Source organism: Pseudochaenichthys georgianus, chromosome 16 (genome assembly GCF_902827115.2).
Source record: "Pseudochaenichthys georgianus chromosome 16, fPseGeo1.2, whole genome shotgun sequence".
Taxonomy (NCBI): Eukaryota; Metazoa; Chordata; class Actinopteri; order Perciformes; family Channichthyidae; genus Pseudochaenichthys; species Pseudochaenichthys georgianus.
The window spans coordinates 19,591,114-19,611,126 of record NC_047518.2 but is presented as its reverse complement, the minus strand read 5'-3'; the positions used below and the strand labels follow the sequence as shown (position 1 = coordinate 19,611,126).

General features: G+C 40.8%; 1 protein-coding gene across 3 annotated transcripts in view; it reads left to right on the top strand.

Annotated features, from left to right (window-relative positions):
- cobl (cordon-bleu WH2 repeat protein) overlaps positions 1–20,013 on the top strand; it is a 78,693-nt gene that overhangs the window by 17,319 nt on the left and 41,361 nt on the right. For all 3 annotated transcript variants that reach the window (XM_034102058.2, XM_034102056.2, XM_034102057.1), the window contains 6 exons: positions 334–544; positions 2,740–2,968; positions 4,555–4,599; positions 5,388–5,476; positions 5,769–5,819; positions 13,204–13,386. In XM_034102058.2, coding sequence (XP_033957949.1) covers positions 334–544; positions 2,740–2,968; positions 4,555–4,599; positions 5,388–5,476; positions 5,769–5,819; positions 13,204–13,386 — 808 coding nt within the window. The remainder of the gene's footprint in view (positions 1–333; positions 545–2,739; positions 2,969–4,554; positions 4,600–5,387; positions 5,477–5,768; positions 5,820–13,203; positions 13,387–20,013) is intronic.

The window sequence follows — 20,013 nt, the reverse complement described above, 5'->3', positions numbered from 1 at the left end:
CAACATTTAATTCATGCCAAGTGGAGCGTGTTTGTGTTGAAAAATAATTAGCGCATCATCTTAAGTGTTGCAATGTATTGCCAAACAATGGTGCTATAAGCACTAAGTGAATTCACCTGTTGATGTTCAAAATCCTATTCTTTGTGTGTATCAAGAAGTCTTTTGTCGTATCAAGTTATTACTACTCTCTTAAGCAGAACAAAAGCTTGTTAGGCGTTGTAACCTTATCTTTTTCTCCTTCCTCTCTGTCTCTCTCCTCATCTCCTCCTGTGGTTCTTTCTTCCTCTTACCCTCCTCCCCCTCTCGGTCCCTCCCCCCCTCTCCCTCTCTCAGTAAGGCTCTGATGGACCTGCTGGTGGAGCAGTGCAGCCGTCACCACCTGAACCCAGCGCTGCACACCCTGGAGCTGCTGACGCCCGAGGGCCACTCTTTGGGGTTCAAGCCCAACGCGCTGCTGGGCTCCCTGAACGTGGCCTGCGTCCTCATCAAGGAGAAAGTCTGGGAGGAGAAAGTGGTGCGCAGACCGGCGCCCAAAGTGCCAGAGGTGAGTCATAGCGGAGCCTGATACCTCCATATGGATGTTCTTTTTGTTATTTGTGTTTTTTTAATTATCATTCGCTGTTGGCGCCATGCTAGGTGGAAGCCTGTTACAGCAGCTCCCTGTGTCTTATAGATTTTTGCCCTTTATACTACTTTTGTTATGTGCAATGCCTTGTTTTGTTTTATGCTGCTGCAACGGAAAAACATCCCAAATTGGGATTAATAAAGTACATTTTATCTTATTTTATCTTATTAAGGATCATATTGGATTGTTGGACTTGGCTTGGATTCTTGTGTTTTTTTTTTATAGACAGCTAATGTTTCAACTAATTATTATATATGAAATACGAGTGTACATCCTATGTTTTTTGTAATATAGATTATTTATAGTCCAGAATGCTAGTGATAGCATATGATAGTTTGGAGTCTGCATGTCCTATAGCTCCTCACCCTGTAGCCCTATGTAATGTCCGCCCCTCCCCTCTCTACCTTTACCTCTGACTGCTGGCAGAAAGCAAGGCCAGAGAAACCTGTAAGGGCCAATGCTAAGGTAGGAGGACAATTGGGATTTACTGGCCTAGCATGACATTGGACGTGGTTCTTATACACCGGTTTTTCAGTCTTAAGTGTGCCTTTTTATTATCTGTTTTGTTTTTATATTTCTCTACATCTCACTGTGCTATTACAAACTTATTTCTAATGAGCATTGCCCTTTAAGCCTCTCTTGTTTTCTCTGCTTCTCCTCTGCTCTCCTCCTACTGTTTGAATATTTGATGAGTGCCTTACCTTTAGTTACCATGCATTATTTCTCTGCTCTTCTCAGGGCTCACTGGCTGCTCTCTCTCCCTTTGACCCCGTCTGGCCTCTAGCCAGTGGCTGACTCTATTTCGGACGCTTCTCTCAGTCATCCTCGTTCTCTGTATTTTCATTGTAACCCTAGTCTGAGCTGTTAAAATGAAATAATTTAAGAGTGAAATACTGAACACTACTCTAGTCAGTACTAGACACACATGTTGAACTACATTGTATAAAAGTTAGAGCTATTTCTAAATTGAAATGAGCAGGTTAGACATAATGTAATCAGAATACCTTTATTCGTCACACAGAGGGGAAATGTACAGGGGTCTCTGCATTTGACCCATCCTAGTGTTAGCAGGAGTGGGCTGCCATTATGTATGGCGCCTGTGGATTACAATATCATTTTTCAGTAAATCAGTGGCAGGCAGACTTTGGCTCAGCAAAACGAGCAATGACACATTACCCTGGTAAAACAGAAAAAGTAACAATGACAAACAGTACTTTATAATAATTCAATCAAATCTAAACACTGTTTTTGGATATAACTGCACTAAATTGGTGCAGTTGGCTTTTCTTTTTTTCTTGTACTCTGTGCTGTCATCGACAACAGCATTTTGACTGTGAAACGCAAAACCTTCTGGAGAAGTGCTTTCATGAATTTGAAGCACCATTGACACATAACAATGAATGTCCCTCTCCTTGAAAAGTCACTGAGAAGCCACTAACTGAAGAGGCATTTAATGAATTGTGTTTTTATAGAGGCTGATGTACACCACTCAGTGATAAAGACTGTACAGAGTGGCACGTCTGTTCTCAATAATAGAACACTATGTAATGTGTGGGAAGGAAGACATCAATGCTGCGCCCACACACACAGCCTAGATCACATGTATAAATGTACACACATATGCACAAAACTTGCTCATTCTTTGTCTATTAAATGTAACTTTTTCTGCCAGCAACCAAAGTCTAACCTTAAGTTACCCATTGTAGAAGTGTCTTTCCTTGTTTTGATATATTTATTGCCCTCTCTCTATCTCTCGCTGCCTCGTATTTTTACATTACATATGCTGGCTACTCTTTGGTTTTTAGATGTATTTATTGATATTATGATGGTAGTCATTGAACTGCCTAAATAATCAGATCCATTACATCTGTGCTCGGTCAGTCAGTAAGCTTTGATTATATTTGTCTAAATTCTAACATGAAGGCAAAATCTTTTATTTTATTTATGTAGATATGTAGCCGGCATGGGACCTCCACTTCTCTAGCTTTCTACTTTCCACTGCATGGAGAAACACATATCATTAAGAAAAGGGATTCCTCCACAAGTAGCATTTTACTTCATCCAGTCTGACATTCTGTCTAACTGTTTCCACCCGTCTCCCCTCTCTGTATCAGAAAACCGTGCGTTTGATGGTGAACTACCACGGCAGCCAGAAGGCAGTGGTGCGGGTCAACCCGTTGGTGCCGCTCCAGGTTCTGATACCAGTCATCTGCGATAAGTGTGATTTTGAGCCGGCACATGTCCTGCTCCTGAAGGACGGCATCAGTCGCCACGAGTTACCGCTGGACAGATCTCTGCTGGACCTGGGGCTCAAGGAGCTCTACGTACACGATCAGAGTCTAGGTAATCCTCAACTGCTTGATTCCGTCTATTTTCTGTTTCTGTGTATCAAATTCAGTATATTTCAATTTACTTAATATTTAATACAGCCGTCCATTAAAACTATTGCAGATCCACATTTCTAATAATAAACTGATTTTATGGGAACAGTTTTTTTATATCATAATTGACTTTATATAGATACTTGAAAGGAAATCACTTGTGGTGGATGTATAGATGTATAGAACACAGTCTTGATTTATGCTAATGTTAATAAACTAATTCAAGCAGATAAAGACGTCAGCATGGACACTAATAGGTGACTTGGCACGTCCAGCCTTTGTGTCATTTTATTTTATGTTGGCCTGGTAATTAATATCATCCTCAATTAGTCTAGCATATTATATTAATCAACCACAATGTCTTCATAAAAGACGTGTATGAATCTGTATACAAACAGAAACAGTGAAGATGTAACTTTCCCACAAATGTGACAGCTTTATCTTTAACCACCACATAACGACAGTGGTATGTAGCAAAGGTTTATATGCATGGTATAAATAAAAAAGAGAACTTATGTACTGTTTTTTCATTCTCTGTCATGTGTACAGAACAAAGGGTGTGGTGCTGCACTGGAGACTTGTTAAGCTAGGAAAGTATTTTTAGGACAGACATGTGAGGATATTCACGTTTATCCCACTAATTAGAAATGGTGTTTTTATCGCAATCAGTAAAAACAATCTCCTGTCTGCCCGTCTAACCCGGGTTCAGGAGGAAAGCAGATTTTCAGTTAGTGGACAGAAAGTTGAACATCAACTGTTTTTACTCACCGTCACCACCTTAAACCAGAGTTGTGGTTTCAAATCTGTAAAGAGACTCAAAGACCCTGAGTCTAAACAGGAAGCAGTGCACAGTATGGATCCAATGCAAATCCAGCCAGTAGCAGCTATCCAAACAGACTCTTGTGCTATGAGCCACAACCAGAATAACATTGTATTCTGTTTGCTGTACAGCATGGCATGTATGTTGACTTAGAGTTATATGCAAGCAGTCAATCATATTGTAACGAGCAGCAACAATAGCCTGCTGTGTTTCCAATTATATTATTTTCAACATGAACCATGGTAAATACAATTTATCCCTTCCGGGTACTATAATTGTAAATCATTATCTTACAGTATCTTGTAGGAAGTTGAGTTATGGTCTAGGATCTGATAATATGGCTCATTACCATAGTAACAGCCCACACCCAGTGGTATTTATAGATATTCTATTTGTCCCAGAGGGTGATCTCAGAGGGAAAGCTGGTGGTTTGTGGTCATTAAGGAAATGTTCAAGAACATTTAGAACCTTTTGCAATTGTTAATGGTCAAATACCATAACATTTAGTTATAGTATGGTATTCCACCGTTCAGTTATCATGAAGTACACATTGTTTATCAAGGAGAACATTCAAATTATGGTTACATTTTTCGTATTTGTTTAGTGAAATGCTGCCTGCTGTGTTGTGTTGCTGCAAAAGTGCAAATACAGATTCATTTATTGTATTCCATGAAGGTCAGTTATCCATAAATGAATTCATTTGTTTTAAACCTTGTTATGTTTTCCAGTTCTCCAGCCTAAAATGGCTTCTGCTCCTGCTCTTAACTACTCAGGTATTAGTCATGATACGTTTTGTCTGCCTCAGTGTTTCTAATTCCAACTAAATGTAGCTGTGTAACCCAATGTCCTGCTGCTTGCTTATTATTAACCCTGCTTTGTTGCTTCTTAGCCACCTATCATCATATAAATAATGTTATATTTCTAATGTTATTGTAATTGTTTTACTAGTCATAACATTATCAGTGCTGTGTATTCTGAAATGACTTATATTTAGCTGAGTTTGCCTAGTTTATTTTGGAATCCAAACAACCCAGTAGTATAGTTGTTTGATTTAATTTCAAGGTTAGTTTACTTTCCCTCCCTGCTCTCAAGTGTTATCATGACACATTCTTACTTACTGCTTTGTAGACGGTGAAGGTTACATAGACAGAGGAGGACTTTGAGATAAATGAAGCTATAGCGCCCTCTGCTGAGAGAACCCAGTAGATGATTATGTTTCGTTTGTGATTATTGAACACAGGTGCAGTGTGTTGACCAATCCATAATGTTTTAAAATGACAAATTAAAGTATGCAAATATACAATACAACAAATGTATTGGATATCATATGGATAAAACTCAATTAAATACACGTGAGTTTTTTTACAGTGTTCTACTTCCATGGGGATCCCTCACTGAATTATGTTGTTGACCTTACTAACCAATGCATGCTGGGATCATAACAGTTACTAACAATCTACTTTTTCTTAGATTGATCCTAACTTATTTGCTTTTCTTTTATGACACATTGAAAGTATCTTGTCCAACTCCTCTCCTTCTGCTCTTCTGCTTCTTTTTGTAGAGTCCATCTGCTCTAATACTAACAGTTTGGGCAGGGCAGAGAAGAAAGGCCTTCTGGGTATCTTCCAGTTCAGCAAGAGGAAAACAAAGGTAAGACCAGATCTCTGTTGCTGATATGTTTTTGTGTTAATCCGACCCTTAAAAATTCTTATTTTAGCAGTGTAATTCTGTTTTATTATCATAATTGACATTGGCTATAAATACAGATTATTAGAGAGTTAAGAGCAGCATGAAAGTCATCATAACTCTCAACAAAGTTTAGCAGTGACTAATTTGCACATGAGGAATATGAGATTGTGTAACATTTTCCAAACCTTGAGTGGTGCATGCAAATAATAGATATTCTTGAATGCTGCAAGTTAGCTGTGCCCTCCGTTTGCAGACAGAAACAACATCTATGGACATGGATGACTGTGATGATACACAATCCGATGTAAGTATTACATATATATATATATATATATATATATAGTAACACATCTGTGTCCATTGTCCAGATGTGATAAGTGAAATCAGAGAGGGATTTGTTTTTTTGTTATCTCACCTTCTGATCATAAACTATGGGTGGACAGAATAACAGGAACATATTTGAAATGTTTTACAATCCAGAACAAACTACTAACGAACCTCAGACATTACCACATGGTTGGACCAATAATTGAGTTGCATCCATAGAATAAATTGGACAAGCTAAAGGTATTACTTAGGTCAGTTTGTTCGAAGGGATCCTGTTGTTATGTCCATTTATTGCATGATTGCTGATCATCAAACTCGAAAGATTCTATTTCTGTTTTAGAATTAAGCTTTAAATGTCTGCCATCATATTTTTTGTATTCATTTGTTATTGTATAAATATAATGTATGCAAGCAAATATATCAATATTATATCAGTGATATGATATGAGACTGGACTGTTGTCATTTGAACACATCACATTATATTTTGAACATTTTGTTTGTTTAAAGAATTCTGACATCAGTTATTAGTGCAAATAATCGTAGTGTGGAAGGACAATTGAAACAATTCACATACAATCTTCAAGATTGTGGCATAAAGTAACAATAGCCACATTTACAGTTAATTGGATGATTGTTGAGCTGTGATAATGTGCACTGATGTCCTCCAGAGGGCAGCAAGTGTCTCCTAACGCTTAGTCATCAGTGTTATAGTGCTCACAGGTCCAAAGACGACCAGTGATGTTTTTCTTTTTCCTATAATTGAGTACTGAACAATACAATGGATATGGGGAATTAAGTTAGAAGAACTAGAAGCAGCTAGTATGAATGGTGTTACAACTAATCCAGTGTGTTTGTGTAATGTACATCCATGTTAAACCAGACATTAGGACGCTGCATCAAGCAGCTCTCTACCCGTAATATCTATAACTCAATCACGTTCATTTGATTTTGAAGCCATGAACTTCAAGTCAGAAGCAGCCGTACATGGCTGACCTCAGATCAATTATGCCTTCTGATTGTATTATCTGGATAAACACTGCCCTGCTTACTCTAGTTGATTCACTGTTCCGTCAAGCTCAATGCTTCTGGACGGCCTACTCCACCCTTCTATCCATATTGCTATTTCTCGGTCAGGTCACCCTATCCAGTGGGCTTTAATGCAGCTGGGCTTTATCTCTCTGATATTATTGTTTTTTAGCCAGGGCCTGTTATCAGACCACACACATGCAGTGGTGCACACAAGCAAACACACACACACACACACACACACACACACACACACACACACACACACACACACACACACACACACACACACACACACACACACACACACACACACACACACACACACACACACACACACACACACACACACACACACACACGCGCACACACACACACACACACACACACGCACGCACGCAGCACGCATACATAGACACTCAGTGTTATCAGCCTAAAGGCATCATATTACCCTACCTTGGCTACGAGCACTAAAAGCCCAGCCTCTTATCTCTAATTGTTCATTAGGGGGTAAACTACTCTGTGTGTGTGTGTGTGTGTGTGTGTGTGTGTGTGTGTGTGTGTGTGTGTGTGTGTGTGTGTGTGTGTGTGTGTGTGTGTGTGTGTGTGTGTGTGTGTGTGTGTGTGTGTGTGTGTGTGTGTGTGTGTGTGTGTGTGTGTGTGTGTGTGTGTGTGTGTGTGTGTGCATTATGTTGGAGGGCAGTTCTGATCTGAAGTAAAATACTTAAAATAGGGAAAATGCGCTTTTTTATTTGTATTGAATTGGCATTCAGGTAGATTATTTTAAGTTAAGGTTCATGATTTATTATACATGTTTGTTTTGATCGCACCATATTCATCAAGTAACTCAGAATAGAGAATTGATTTAACGAACATGTGGCAGGTATTTTTACTCCTACTTTTGAGAGTCAAACTGTTTTATAAACATTAAGCTCATCGTATTTGTGCCAATACCTAATCACAGCAGTTACATGCAATCATTTACCAGCCTCACAACTTTGAACGCATTTTTGAACCTCGAAGCCCCAATACATCACTGTCGGGTGTTCTCATAACACTTCTGACCACACCCATCAGAGGTGAAACATACTTTAACTGTTGAACGTAGAGGGCAGTGAAACATTGCTTTTCAGCCGCGTGTTAGGTTATTCCTTAATCAGCAAAGAATAAAGATATTTTCTGTATTTGATGTCGTCTTTCTTAATGACATGTATTCAATTTTGTAATTCTTATAAATATAGAAAACAACAGCGAGCTAGGGTCAATTAAATGTCACCTACGTGGAGAATTTGTGTGTAGGTCTGTAGGAGGACTCTCCTCTATGCTGAACCAAGATTAATTTAAAGTTTGATTTGTAGGGACTGATTCTGACATGTTGATAGGCCGCTGGGGATTTTTACATGGCCATGTGTGGTTTTGTAGTAGGATCAGTCCTTAAAGCGCTTGAGTCATTCCCTAGAGATGCAGTATGTAAGTCATGTACCTTTAGAAGAAGTTCTGCCGGAGTTCAATAGGGTCATTTTAAGTTATCACTTTGTAATTATGAGATTCCTCTGAGTTTTGGTTCCCCTCAAATCCTGTAGAACTTTTGTTACAGCTACCTCTCTCGCTGTTTTGACATATTTCAGACTGTTTACCAGAGGGAAGGAGGAGAACAGAGAAGGTGAAAAAGTCACACAGAGTTCATGTGAATTTTCTGCTTTGAGCATTATATTTTGCTGTGGGTAAAGCAAGCTCCTTTTTTTCGGATTCTAAATAGAAATCACATCAATCCTTCACTTCAAACGTTTCCTTTTCTGCTCTTTTTGTCCCCGTCTGCCACCTCCCCCTTCTCCCCCACCTCCCCCTTGCCCTGCTCTTGCCCCCAACAGGGGGAAAATTGACATTGAATATTTTCATTTAATATTTTTGACTGTTGATATTTGTATATCTTTAGCTTAGGTTGTACTGTGTTTGTTAGTGGCCCTTTGTATGTTTAGTGTGTTTGTTACCCATTTGTTTCTGCGATGTTGTTTTCATGCATTTCAGATTATCTAGGTGTTATTGTCACGATTCTTGTGTTGTGTCACGTTTTAAGTTTTTGTGTCTGGTAGTGGGTGTTTTTCTGTTCTCCTTGTCATGTTTTCCTCCCTGTGTCTTGTCTGGTCTTTCTCCCTGTGTTTTCCTGTCTGTCGTTAGTTTCCCTGGTGTGTCTAATTTCCTGATTGTTTTCACCTGTCATCCCTTCTGTGTCTCCTGTGCTAATCAGCGTCAGTCCCGCCCCTGATTGTTCCCACCTGTGTCTTATTGTCATGTGTTTAAATTCCCCTGTCTCCCAGTGTTCAGTTCGTTTTTTTCTCTTGTCATGTTCAGGTGCGTTTTGTCTATTGCCACGGTAAGGTCTTGTCTCTTGCCACAATCAGGTCTATGCTCTCTTTGTGCTATTGAAAAGTTGTGTTCCTCACCACGTGAGCGATTTTCCTTTTGTTCTTATTTTTTTGTCATCTCAACCTGAGATTCAATAGTGACTTTTTTGTTCATCTTGCCTGCTTTTGGAAAAACAAAGTATCTTTCCAATACTTTACCTCTGTCTCCCGGGTCGTGCAATTGGGTCCTACCTCCTAAGTGCCTGAGTTCTTAACAGAACGAACTGACCAAATATGGACCCATCGGATTTGGAAGATTTTGAGTTAGATCTGTTCTCTTCAATGTTATTTTGCAGAGTGGAGTGGAACCTCGTCAAGAAGGGACAAAGAGACTATCCTCAGAAAGGCACACATGGAGGTGGCCAGCATGCCATGTTTGAGAAGCTCGTTGCCTCAATGGCTCAGAGTTTTCTCGTAATCTGGTTCCGTGCTCCAGTGCCGGCCCACACAGCCATGGTACCGTGCTCCAGTACCATCCCACACAGCCATGGTTCCGGCTCCAGAACCGGCCCATGCAGCCATGGTTCCGGCTCCAGAACCGGCCCATGCAGCCATGGTTCCTGCTCCAGAACCGGCCCATTCAGCCATGGTTCCGGCCCCAGTTCCAGCCATGGTTCCGGCTCAAGTACCGGGCCCAGCAACCATGGTCCCGACTCCGGCTCCTCGTCACCTGTTGACTCTTCGGCCGACGCCAGCTCCCTGTGTCCTGTCGGCGTACCGGCCGACACCAGCACCTCGTCTCCTGTTGGCTCTCCAGCTGACGCCAGCTCCCCGTGTCCTGTCGGGGTAACGACCATCTCAAGTCACCTCTCCAGTTCCCTCTCGAGTCCCCTCTCGAGTCACCTCTCGAGTTCCCTCTCGAGGCTCCTCTCGAGTTCCCTCTCGAAGCTCCTCTCGAGTTCCCTCTCAAGTCCCTACCAAATGTTCTGGTCCGTTGGAGGTTCCGCTGGGGATCCTGCCAACCCTATGTCCTGTGCCGTTGGAGGCCCCGACGACTACTGTTCTGCCGGGGGTCCTGTCAACCCTTTGTCCTGTGCCGTTGGAGGCCCCGCCGACTAGTGATGGCGAGATGAAGCCTTATGAAGCTTTGAAGCTTTCGAGCCAATTGGTTCGCAAAAGGGTTCATCTCATGAGGCTTCATCATGGGCTTCATTTGAACACAAACCCCCTGTTGGTCAAAGTGTGTAAAACAGGCAGATTGGACATCTCAACAGTGTGCTCTGTCATACCGAGTCCCCAATGAGTAAAGCCTTAGAATAACTCTAAACAACGAACATTAAATCATATTTTCATGTTAACAATATTGTATTTATTCCAGTTTAATGATTGTGATTGAAAAGCCTAAGGAGGCTGGTACACATTGCAAAGAGGGATTTGCATTCATTAATAATATTCATAAACTTGTTGTAGCCTGAGAAAGGCTAAACCATATCAAAGAATACATTTATTAACTACATTGTCTCATTTAGCTGTAGCTTTTATAAACAACAACAAAATACGTATTGTTCAGTCGTTGAACCAGGGACCCTGCGGTCATGAGTCAACTGCTTTCCAGCTGAGCCACAGCACACACACTAAAGCTCCCTGAAAACACTGCAACATATGTATTCCTGTATTTATTGATGTTTTTATTGATGTTTTTATTCCTACATTTATTTATGCTTGCATCCATTTATACTTATGACATGTACCGACCTCTATATAAGTGAGGGTCTGAGCTCTCTTAATTCCATCGTGTCACCGGGCCCGGGTACAGGAGGGGTAATATGGTTCTTGTTATACATCCATGGGTATTATGAGCGTTGTGGTTCAACCATAGACTGTATGGGTTCAACGGTTCAACCCGATCTGAATCGCTTCCTGAAGCAGTCACGTGGTATCGACAGGCAGCGAGGCTTCGTTTGTCATCGATGACGTCACTGGCCCAAAACGATACAAGCCTCGATACATGCTTCACAAAAAGCTTCGGGGATTACTCGACACACGCTCCGAAGCCTCGGCGCAATACGTAACATCACTACCGCCGACTACTCTTCTGCCGGGGGTCCTGCCAACCCTATGCCTGGTGCCGTTGGAGGCCCTGCCGACTACTCTTCTGCCGGGGGTCCTGCCAATCCTATGTTCTGTGCCGTTGGAGATCCGTCCGACTGCTCTTCTGCCAGGGGTCCTGCCAGCCCTATGTCCTGTGCCGTTGGAGGTCCAGCCAACTCCATGTCCTGTTGGGATCTCGCCGACTGCTCTTCTGCCGGGGATCCTGCCAACCCTATGTCCTGTTCCGTCCAGGGTCTCGCCTGCGTCTAGCCCGCCGGGGGTTCCGCCGGCTCCTGCCCGTCCTTGTGCCCGGCCTCCTGAGTTCCCGGCCTCCTGAGTTCCCAGCTGCTTTCGCCCTAGAGCCCGGACTCCACCATGAACTCTGCCTTGCCCCCGGGCCGTCCGCCCGAGACACCCATCATGGACTGTGCTCTGCTTCTGGGTTGTCGTTCCGGACCCCCTCCACCCACCCTTTTGGATTTTATTTTTTTTGGACGTCTAGAATCCCTCCCTTGAGGGGGGGGGGGTTCTGTCACGATTCTTGTGTTGTGTCACGTTTTAAGTTTGTGTCTGGTAGTGGGTGTTTTTCTGTTCTCCTTGTCATGTTTTCCTCCCTGTGTCTTGTCTGGTCTTTCTCCCTGTGTTTTCCTGTCTGTCGTTAGTTTCCCTGGTGTGTCTAATTTCCTGATTGTTTTCACCTGTCATCCCTTCTGTGTCTCCTGTGCTAATCAGTGTCAGTCCCGCCCCTGATTGTTCCCACCTGTGTCTTATTGTCATGTGTTTAAATTCCCCTGTCTCCCAGTGTTCAGTTCGTTTTTTTCTCTTGTCATGTTCAGGTGCGTTTTGTCTATTGCCATGGTAAGGTCTTGTCTCTTGCCACAATCAGGTCTATGCTCTCTTTGTGCTATTGAAAAGTTGTGTTCCTCACCACGTGAGCGATTTTCATTTTGTTCTTGTCAATAGTGACTTTTTTTGTTCATCTTGCCTGCTTTTGGAAAAACAAAGTATCTTTCCAATACTTTACCTCTGTCTCCCGGGTCGTGCAATTGGGTCCTACCTCCTAAGTGCCTGAGTTCTTAACAGTTATCGTGACTGATACATCTTATTACAAGGGTGACAGTGTTTGGAAAGGTTTTAATTGTAAATGTTTATTAAAATTAGAGGTGAGAAGTATACGGCAACATTTAATCGTTTTGGATCTTGGAGACTAATTACATTTTTTTTGAGTGGTACTTCTTTTCCCATCCCTTCCCACTGAGATGATCTAACCTTGGTTCCAATTTATTCTAATGACCTGAACTATATGTTCTCTTTGATCAGATATTGAAAACCCTTTTTTTGTATCCGATGCTTTGGTCAGAAGCAGCCACCCTTTGAAAATGCGGGTGCACTTTCAACATTGTTAAATAAGTGCTGCAATAATTGTTGTGACTGAACAAAAATGACGATGACATGCGTAGTACTGTATGTGCGCGTTTGCATGTTTTACCTCAATAAACTGTAAATTAGTGGGGCTCTTCCTTTTGATGAGATCAGATTAAAAGTTAATCTAAATATGAAATAATTATTTTACTTTTTTTTTCTTCAGTTTTAACTTTCAACCATTAAATCAACCTGCCAGACACATGACTTGTGTTTGTTACTTGGCATAATATCTTACTACTGTATGTGACAGCTTTGAATGACTTGTTCTCAAACGATAAAGGCCATGTTTAAGAAACAAGGGCTGGTGATCCCTATTCTCTAAAGAGAGAGATCACTAAAGACCGTCCATCAAAATGTGATCAATTTTGGAGAGAGAGATTTGCAAGAGTAATAATAATATAATTGTGTGTGAATACTTGAATACATATTTGTCATTGTTACCTTATCCTCCTTTTGATTTAATCACCCACAGCGTCTGTCCACTGCGTCGGGGGTCATCAGTGCAGAAGATCGGCCCCGCACCTTGGGCCAGTCTCAGTCAGTCATGAACATACCAAGGTTGTCTCCCAAGTCTGAGGCCAAGAAGAGGAGGGCCCCAGCACTGCCAGGGGCCCCAACACCCAGCATGGGACACAGCAGCTTTGAGGGCTATGAGGTAAGGGATCAACTTTGCTGTGTTGTGTTGCATTGTGGGGTGAAATTTAGACGCATAGATGAAATGATACAAATGCTTTGATGTCACCCAATAGTTTGTGGAATACTGTTTTTAAACCCTGAGATAGCTAACGTGGATCCTTTATTCAGGTTAACTTAGTAAACATAATCATCTTGGGCGGGAATAGCACACGCTGCAGGAAGTGTACAATAACACAAGTATTCTGAATGCAGATTCCTTAACCTGCTAATTAGATTCGAAATCAAATAATACTAAAATCTCACACATCAAGCCACATTATTTGTCCAATGTTTACATGAAAGATTCACTAACACCACAAACACAGTAAGTTAAAGTGACGGATAACTGGCAGATAGCAGCTAACAGCTAGCCATCTGTGACAGCATCTACCTGTCACTCAAAGCGACTACTCTCTAAACCCTGCATCACTTTAAGCATTGATACAATTTGATTTGTTGAGTCATATAGAATATTCGCCGCCTGTACAGTTTTTATGAACAGAGAAAAAAATGCTTTATAAACCAGAACTGTTTATTAATTTGTGGATTTTGGGATTATAATGATGAGCCCACACAGTTTATTTTCACTTTAGAAAAAGTCCCAATATGTAAAATATCAGAATCCCTCTGACTCCAAGTGTTGACCTGAATAAGTACATCTATAAAGCTGCAATCTCTTTGGCATCCTTTGTGGCTTTGTTTTGGCCTGAAATTCCGTTCCACAAGGTCAGGGTGACCTGTATCGTCTGCATTATAGAAACTGCTCCCTGCAGTCTCATTATAGTGTTATGGCAGCATGCTGGGAAATGTTGTTTAGCAACCCACATCCTTCCTCACTCCCTTTGATAAAAAGATGTGTTTATTGGGAAGGGCTAGTGTTCTTACTGGATGTTATCGAGAGAGAGAAATGTTGTACTTAGGGCGGCATTGAGAATGATGTTATTCTCTCTAGCTTGATCAACAAAACTGAGCTGAAAGGGGGGGAAGCAGAAAACATTTCTACGAAATCTATGGTTAGAATAGATAATCAATGAAAGTGCAAACACAGGTCGAGATGATCTCATTGGCGTTTAGACTTACCTAAACTGAGTTCAGCTAAACCTTGTTTTTCCTTTATTTATTCTGAACTTTATCATGGTAGAGTAAGTAAGCATAGCTACTGTACCAGAGGGACATTTTAGAAGGCTCATATACGGCTAGTTTGGAAAGTCATCTATAAATATGAATGTGTCCTTCCTTTATGCTATTTATTTTATCTTGATTATGGATGTTTCATATTATTGTTTTTTTATTGGATTGTCTAAGTAGGCCTACTGCAACTTACCTGTGTATGAGTATTTTCTGTCTACAAGTTACATTAAGAGTTATAAAGACTAGCCAATGCTCATGCTAGTGCTAATGGAATCCTAATAAAGACAAAAGACAAGATGAGCTGAAATCTATAATGGGACCACTGGGAGTCACAAGAGCAGCTTTGCTGAAAGGTAGTCGTCGAGGTCACCTGAGGACTCAATGACTGGTCTAATGTGAGCTCTAAGCTCGTCGTCCACACATTGCAAGGTCCTGCTGCCGAGGCGGACACCTCTCGTGTTTCACCTCTCTGTTTTTCAAGGCTTGCTTTTTGAGCAGAGAGATTGGAGACACGCTGTCCATGTGTCCAGCTGGTCTTATCAACAGTTCAGCCGTAGGACAACACGTTTTCCAGACATTTGTTAGCCTATATTTCATATACTGAGTAGTCTGTTTCATGTGCTTTTAACCCTTTCAATGATTCGCCATATACATATTTAGACATTTAGTTTAAAACGATTGATTGTTTGATGATAAGGAGGATATTTCTGTTTAGCAAGTGTCATCTGAGTACACCACCGAAGTGTGAGTTGTTCGGAGATTAGCAGGCCCTGTGTAGGTTGTCTGAATGTGATTAAAACGGCTTTAGTTTCATAACGGTGAAGGTAGTCATAGCAGCCAGGTCTTGTCAGGACAGTTTCTCAGGAGCATTAAAAGAGCGCTGCATGATTTGCATCGGGGGAACAATAGCTCACGTCAAATCACATCACGTTCACAAAGTTGCACTTTTACATTAACGTGCAATTTGGTATAGCTGGAGGCAGTATTTTGCATCATAAGGAAACATTTTGCTTGTCATCTTCATAAGCTCAAGCTTCAGTGAGTACAGATGTCACGCTATACAGCAGTGAGCCAGCTCGCTCACACACTATCTATCACCAATGTGTGTTTTCCTTTATTTTTGACGTGTTGTATTTTGCTGACTCAGATGTGTCACGCACTGAAAACACTCTCCATTCCACTGCATGCACGCTTGTGGTATAATCCAACCAACCTTATGTAGACATTGTCTGTATACACAGTTAACAAATGTGTGTGTGTGTTTGAGATGGCCTGGTTCTCATGATAGCAGGTCATTTGAGGACAGCTCTCTATGATGGCTGTCCTCATTATAGACCTCCCTCTGAGCTGAATGAGCTTAGGTGGCCAACTAATTGTGACTTACATGACGCAGTAATAGACATTGACATCATCATAAAAGCTATAAGGAAGATGAGATTGGTGTAACGAAGCGATATACTTCAAATAGACCTCGGAGAGAAAGATAGTAGGAACATAGATTTGATTAAAATCAGTTCACATGCGGACATGTCAGTCATATTCAGGGTAGCTTTTATTGCCATGCTTTACTACCTCTGTGTCTATCACGTAAAATCATTTAAGGCTATGTGGATTATTTTGGTACATTTAACTTCTCCCTGGGGCTCTGTCCCGGGCACAATGTTCTACTTAACGCTTTATGCTAAATATTCCTGGGATAGATTCATGTTTTATTTACTTTGGCAAAGTAGTTTGAAGTATTGTTATACAAAACTTTGTGTTGATATATATATATATTCTTTTTTTTAAATAAATTCCACAGTATTGATATTCATTTTGCTGGAAAAACACATACTGTTAATATAATTGTTTGAAGTCGCAAAAGTATTGTTATCATTTAGAAGTGATTAGCGTCACAGCACATTGTGATTATCATTATCTATTACACGTCGTATTTATACAATTTGTTACACAATATGGGCTAGTGGCAGAACAAATGACCACATGCTTTCACAAGGCAGGTTATTTATTTTGGTATTTCATTAAGCCAACAATTGTTTATTTTATTCGTATTAATGATGCTATTTGCTGATAAAGTGCAATTAAAGTCTCTAAAAATTCATTGGGCGACTGCAGACAGTGTAAATCTACTAAGGAGACAACAGAGACAAGTGTTCATTTAGTTCAACAGTTGTGAAACTTTCTCATTTGTTACTAACCTGATGTAGTTTATTATGCATAACAAAACAAACAATAACAAAATATCAGAGCTCTATATGGCAGCCTCTGCCGTGGACATTAAAATACCTGTATTGGATGACCTCAATATGGATTGACATCAGAGTGTTGAAACAAGAACTTTAACATTTCTTTTCAGGCTCTTGTTTCATATGAAGTAATGAAAGTATCTATTTGACTTTGTGGTGTCTGAGGGAAAGGTTGCTATATAAAGCTGTGAGAACAGAAGTGAGCAGCAGCCCTAAAAACAGAAGATGCAGTAATCAAGAAAGAGGGTAAAACGTGTTTGAATTCAGGAGAATCCTAAACGTTCTCACACGTTGGGGTTGTCATCGACTCAAACTACTTTTCCTCCCTTGGTTTAACAGTCAACAGTCTGTGTCTGTCTTTATGAGAGCAGCATTCATTTAAAAGATGTTTTGGAACATTGAGTTCTGAGAGACACAAACTTGTTTTTGGATTTTATTCCGGGAGAGAAAGACAATCTGTTATTGTTGTTTGGAAAGCAAGCCATGTCTACATTGCATCTTGTGATAAAGGAGTTCAGAGAAATGCTGGCTTTCTGCTTCCCTGCTCAGTAACAGAAGTGCATCTGTGCCTGTGTGTTGTGAAGAGAGAACAACTGAAGCAGAGAGTGAGAGGGAGGATAGAGCAGAGTCTGGGCAACTCAGAGGGTCAGAGAAAGGTAGCATCAGGTCGTGTGAGCATGTGTATTTAGGTTTTACATTAACAATATATAAGCTTTGAGTTCATATTTTCCAAAGTGCAGTACAGCATGAAATCTGGTTGGCATGCCCTAAGCACCACCCTTATCTTGCAGCAGGGCGACACAACATGGGAAAAGTTCAACAGAGTATGAGCAGCCTTTAAGTTCAGAAGGTGAAGTAGTAATAAAATCAGTAGCTGAAAGTCTGTAATAAACCTTTTCAAATGGATTACCCACAGCTGAATATAGACTTTTGGTTTTCATTGCACCATCTCTGTACTACCATATTTCATTTTGAACTTCTATCTCTGAACCACAATGAACATTTATTTGTTACTTGCATTTGAATGTATCTCAACATTTATAAATAATGTTGGATTTGGCCATTCAAGCAACATACAACACACAATTATTAAGTTCTACTGAACAGATTTCCTTGTGAAACCTGAAGACAAAACTCATGTCACATCAATGTTCCTGAGACAAGTGAACCTGGAATTTTCATTTGACAAATCACAAATGAACCATGGTAGCTGTTGCACTTTTGCAACTGTATTAGATTACTAATACAGTATTATATTCATTAATTAAATGTTTATCTATAAAATATCAGATAGAAAATAACAAAACACCCAGTTTCTGAAAGTCCACAGTGATCAGTCAGGCTTTTTCAGTCCTAAATGAATACAATAATACAATATCTCTGATATAATATGATATAAAACAGAGAAAAGCAGCATTTTCTGCAATTTTTCCATGCAAAATCACTTGAATGATCAATCAAATTAGTTATTTATGTGTATGCATTGTACATATTCAGTTGTATGTACAGTAGGTGTGTTAAACAACATGCCAGTATAGCTTTTGCATCAGTAGAGTCCCTACAGTTTTTCTGTGTAGCATAAATGTGTTTTTGTACATGCTGCATTCCTGCCTGTGTCTGTGTGGCTTCGTGATTGATCGAGCTGGCTGCGTTTTTCTTCCTGATGATCTGTCACTCTGCGAAAGTAGGGAGTTGGCAGCAGAGCAAGGCTTGTTTTTCACGGCCATCCATCAGGCCCGTAATTGTCTACAACGGTAGCTAACTTTAATCTGCTCTAATGCACATCTCTGGTTCGATCAGCCAGACAAACACAAGTTGCTACTGGATCTGTCTTCAGTAATGAGCGTTCCTGTAAGGGTTTTCCTTTTCTTTGCTTCTATTTTACTTCTTTGTTTTGCTATCCATCTGTCTTTCTTTCTTTCCCCCTTTTACTCCCTCTTGATATGAGCTTTTTCTTTTGCTGCACACCCTCTGTTTTGTCTCTTTTACAACACTTGTCGACTGGTCACAGCTTTACCCAATGAATACACGCATCCCTAAACAACATTAACAAAGAAGCTCAGCTGTTGGGTTTCATTGCTGTTTAGTCCCGGTTGTATTTGTGGTTAGATAGGGTTAGCCTTGTTCAGATAAGAATCTGAGAGAACAAAAGAGGGGGAGGGTAAAAGCAAAAAGAACTGTGAAAAGATTGAAAGAAGGAAGGTGACCTGGGTGTTCCTGGTGTGATATGTCAAACGTGCTTTGAAAGGTTGATAAGTGTGATTTTGACACATGGCTCCACAGTATCTCTCCATCTACTCTGTGAGAACAAAACATTTTCTTTAAATCAGTACGGATTACAAAACAAGTAGGCTACTGCTGCCAAAGTAAACAGGCAACCCTTCCTTCACATTCATACCAGCTGAAAACTGTAGGTGCTCTACTCGTGGCTCTAGTAAGGCAATGTTCATTTTACATACGTCTTTAGAGGGCCTTGATTCATAAAACAATTTGTTTAAGTTTTAGTATGAACATACACACGAGTTGCATTCGAATACAAATCATCATTTACACATGCATTTATAATTCAGGTGCATCAGAGCTACAGCACATCAGTGATAGAATAAGGCTGCGGCCACACGAGGACGAAAACGGTCGTTTGCCTTACTGTTTAGTGTCATATAGACCGTTCGGCCACACGAGGACGACCGAATACGGCACTAAACAACTGAGGAAACGATAACGGGTCCCAAGGTGGATAGAACGGCATACGCAACGCTCTGGGGGGTCCAACGGCTCCGTGTGTACGCCCTATACAATCATTTTCTGATAATGATGAGGCAATAGCCCCGCCTCTCCCCACCTCTGCTGCTCACCCCCGCGTCAAAGTAAACTGCACCCTGAATTCAGATTATTTATCTTTCTCTCGATATGGACCTAAACGCGAGTGAAGTCTAATCTGACAGGACGGAGACACGCAGCTCTGCTCACCTGCAGCTCCTCCCGCTGCAGCAAAACACACACTTCAAGTCAGATCATCACCCTTAGCTATTTTAATTACCTCTCAAACTCCCTAAACTAGTTATAAATATGTTTATTTTTACTGTCGGCCGGGTCACTGATTACTGGATCAGCTGCTGCATGAGACAGACACTGACGCTGTCCGAAGAGAAGGAGGAAAAAGAGAGGCTCCGTGTATTTTATTATTATATTATATAGAGTCGTTATTCATTTGTTTTAAAGCTCAATAA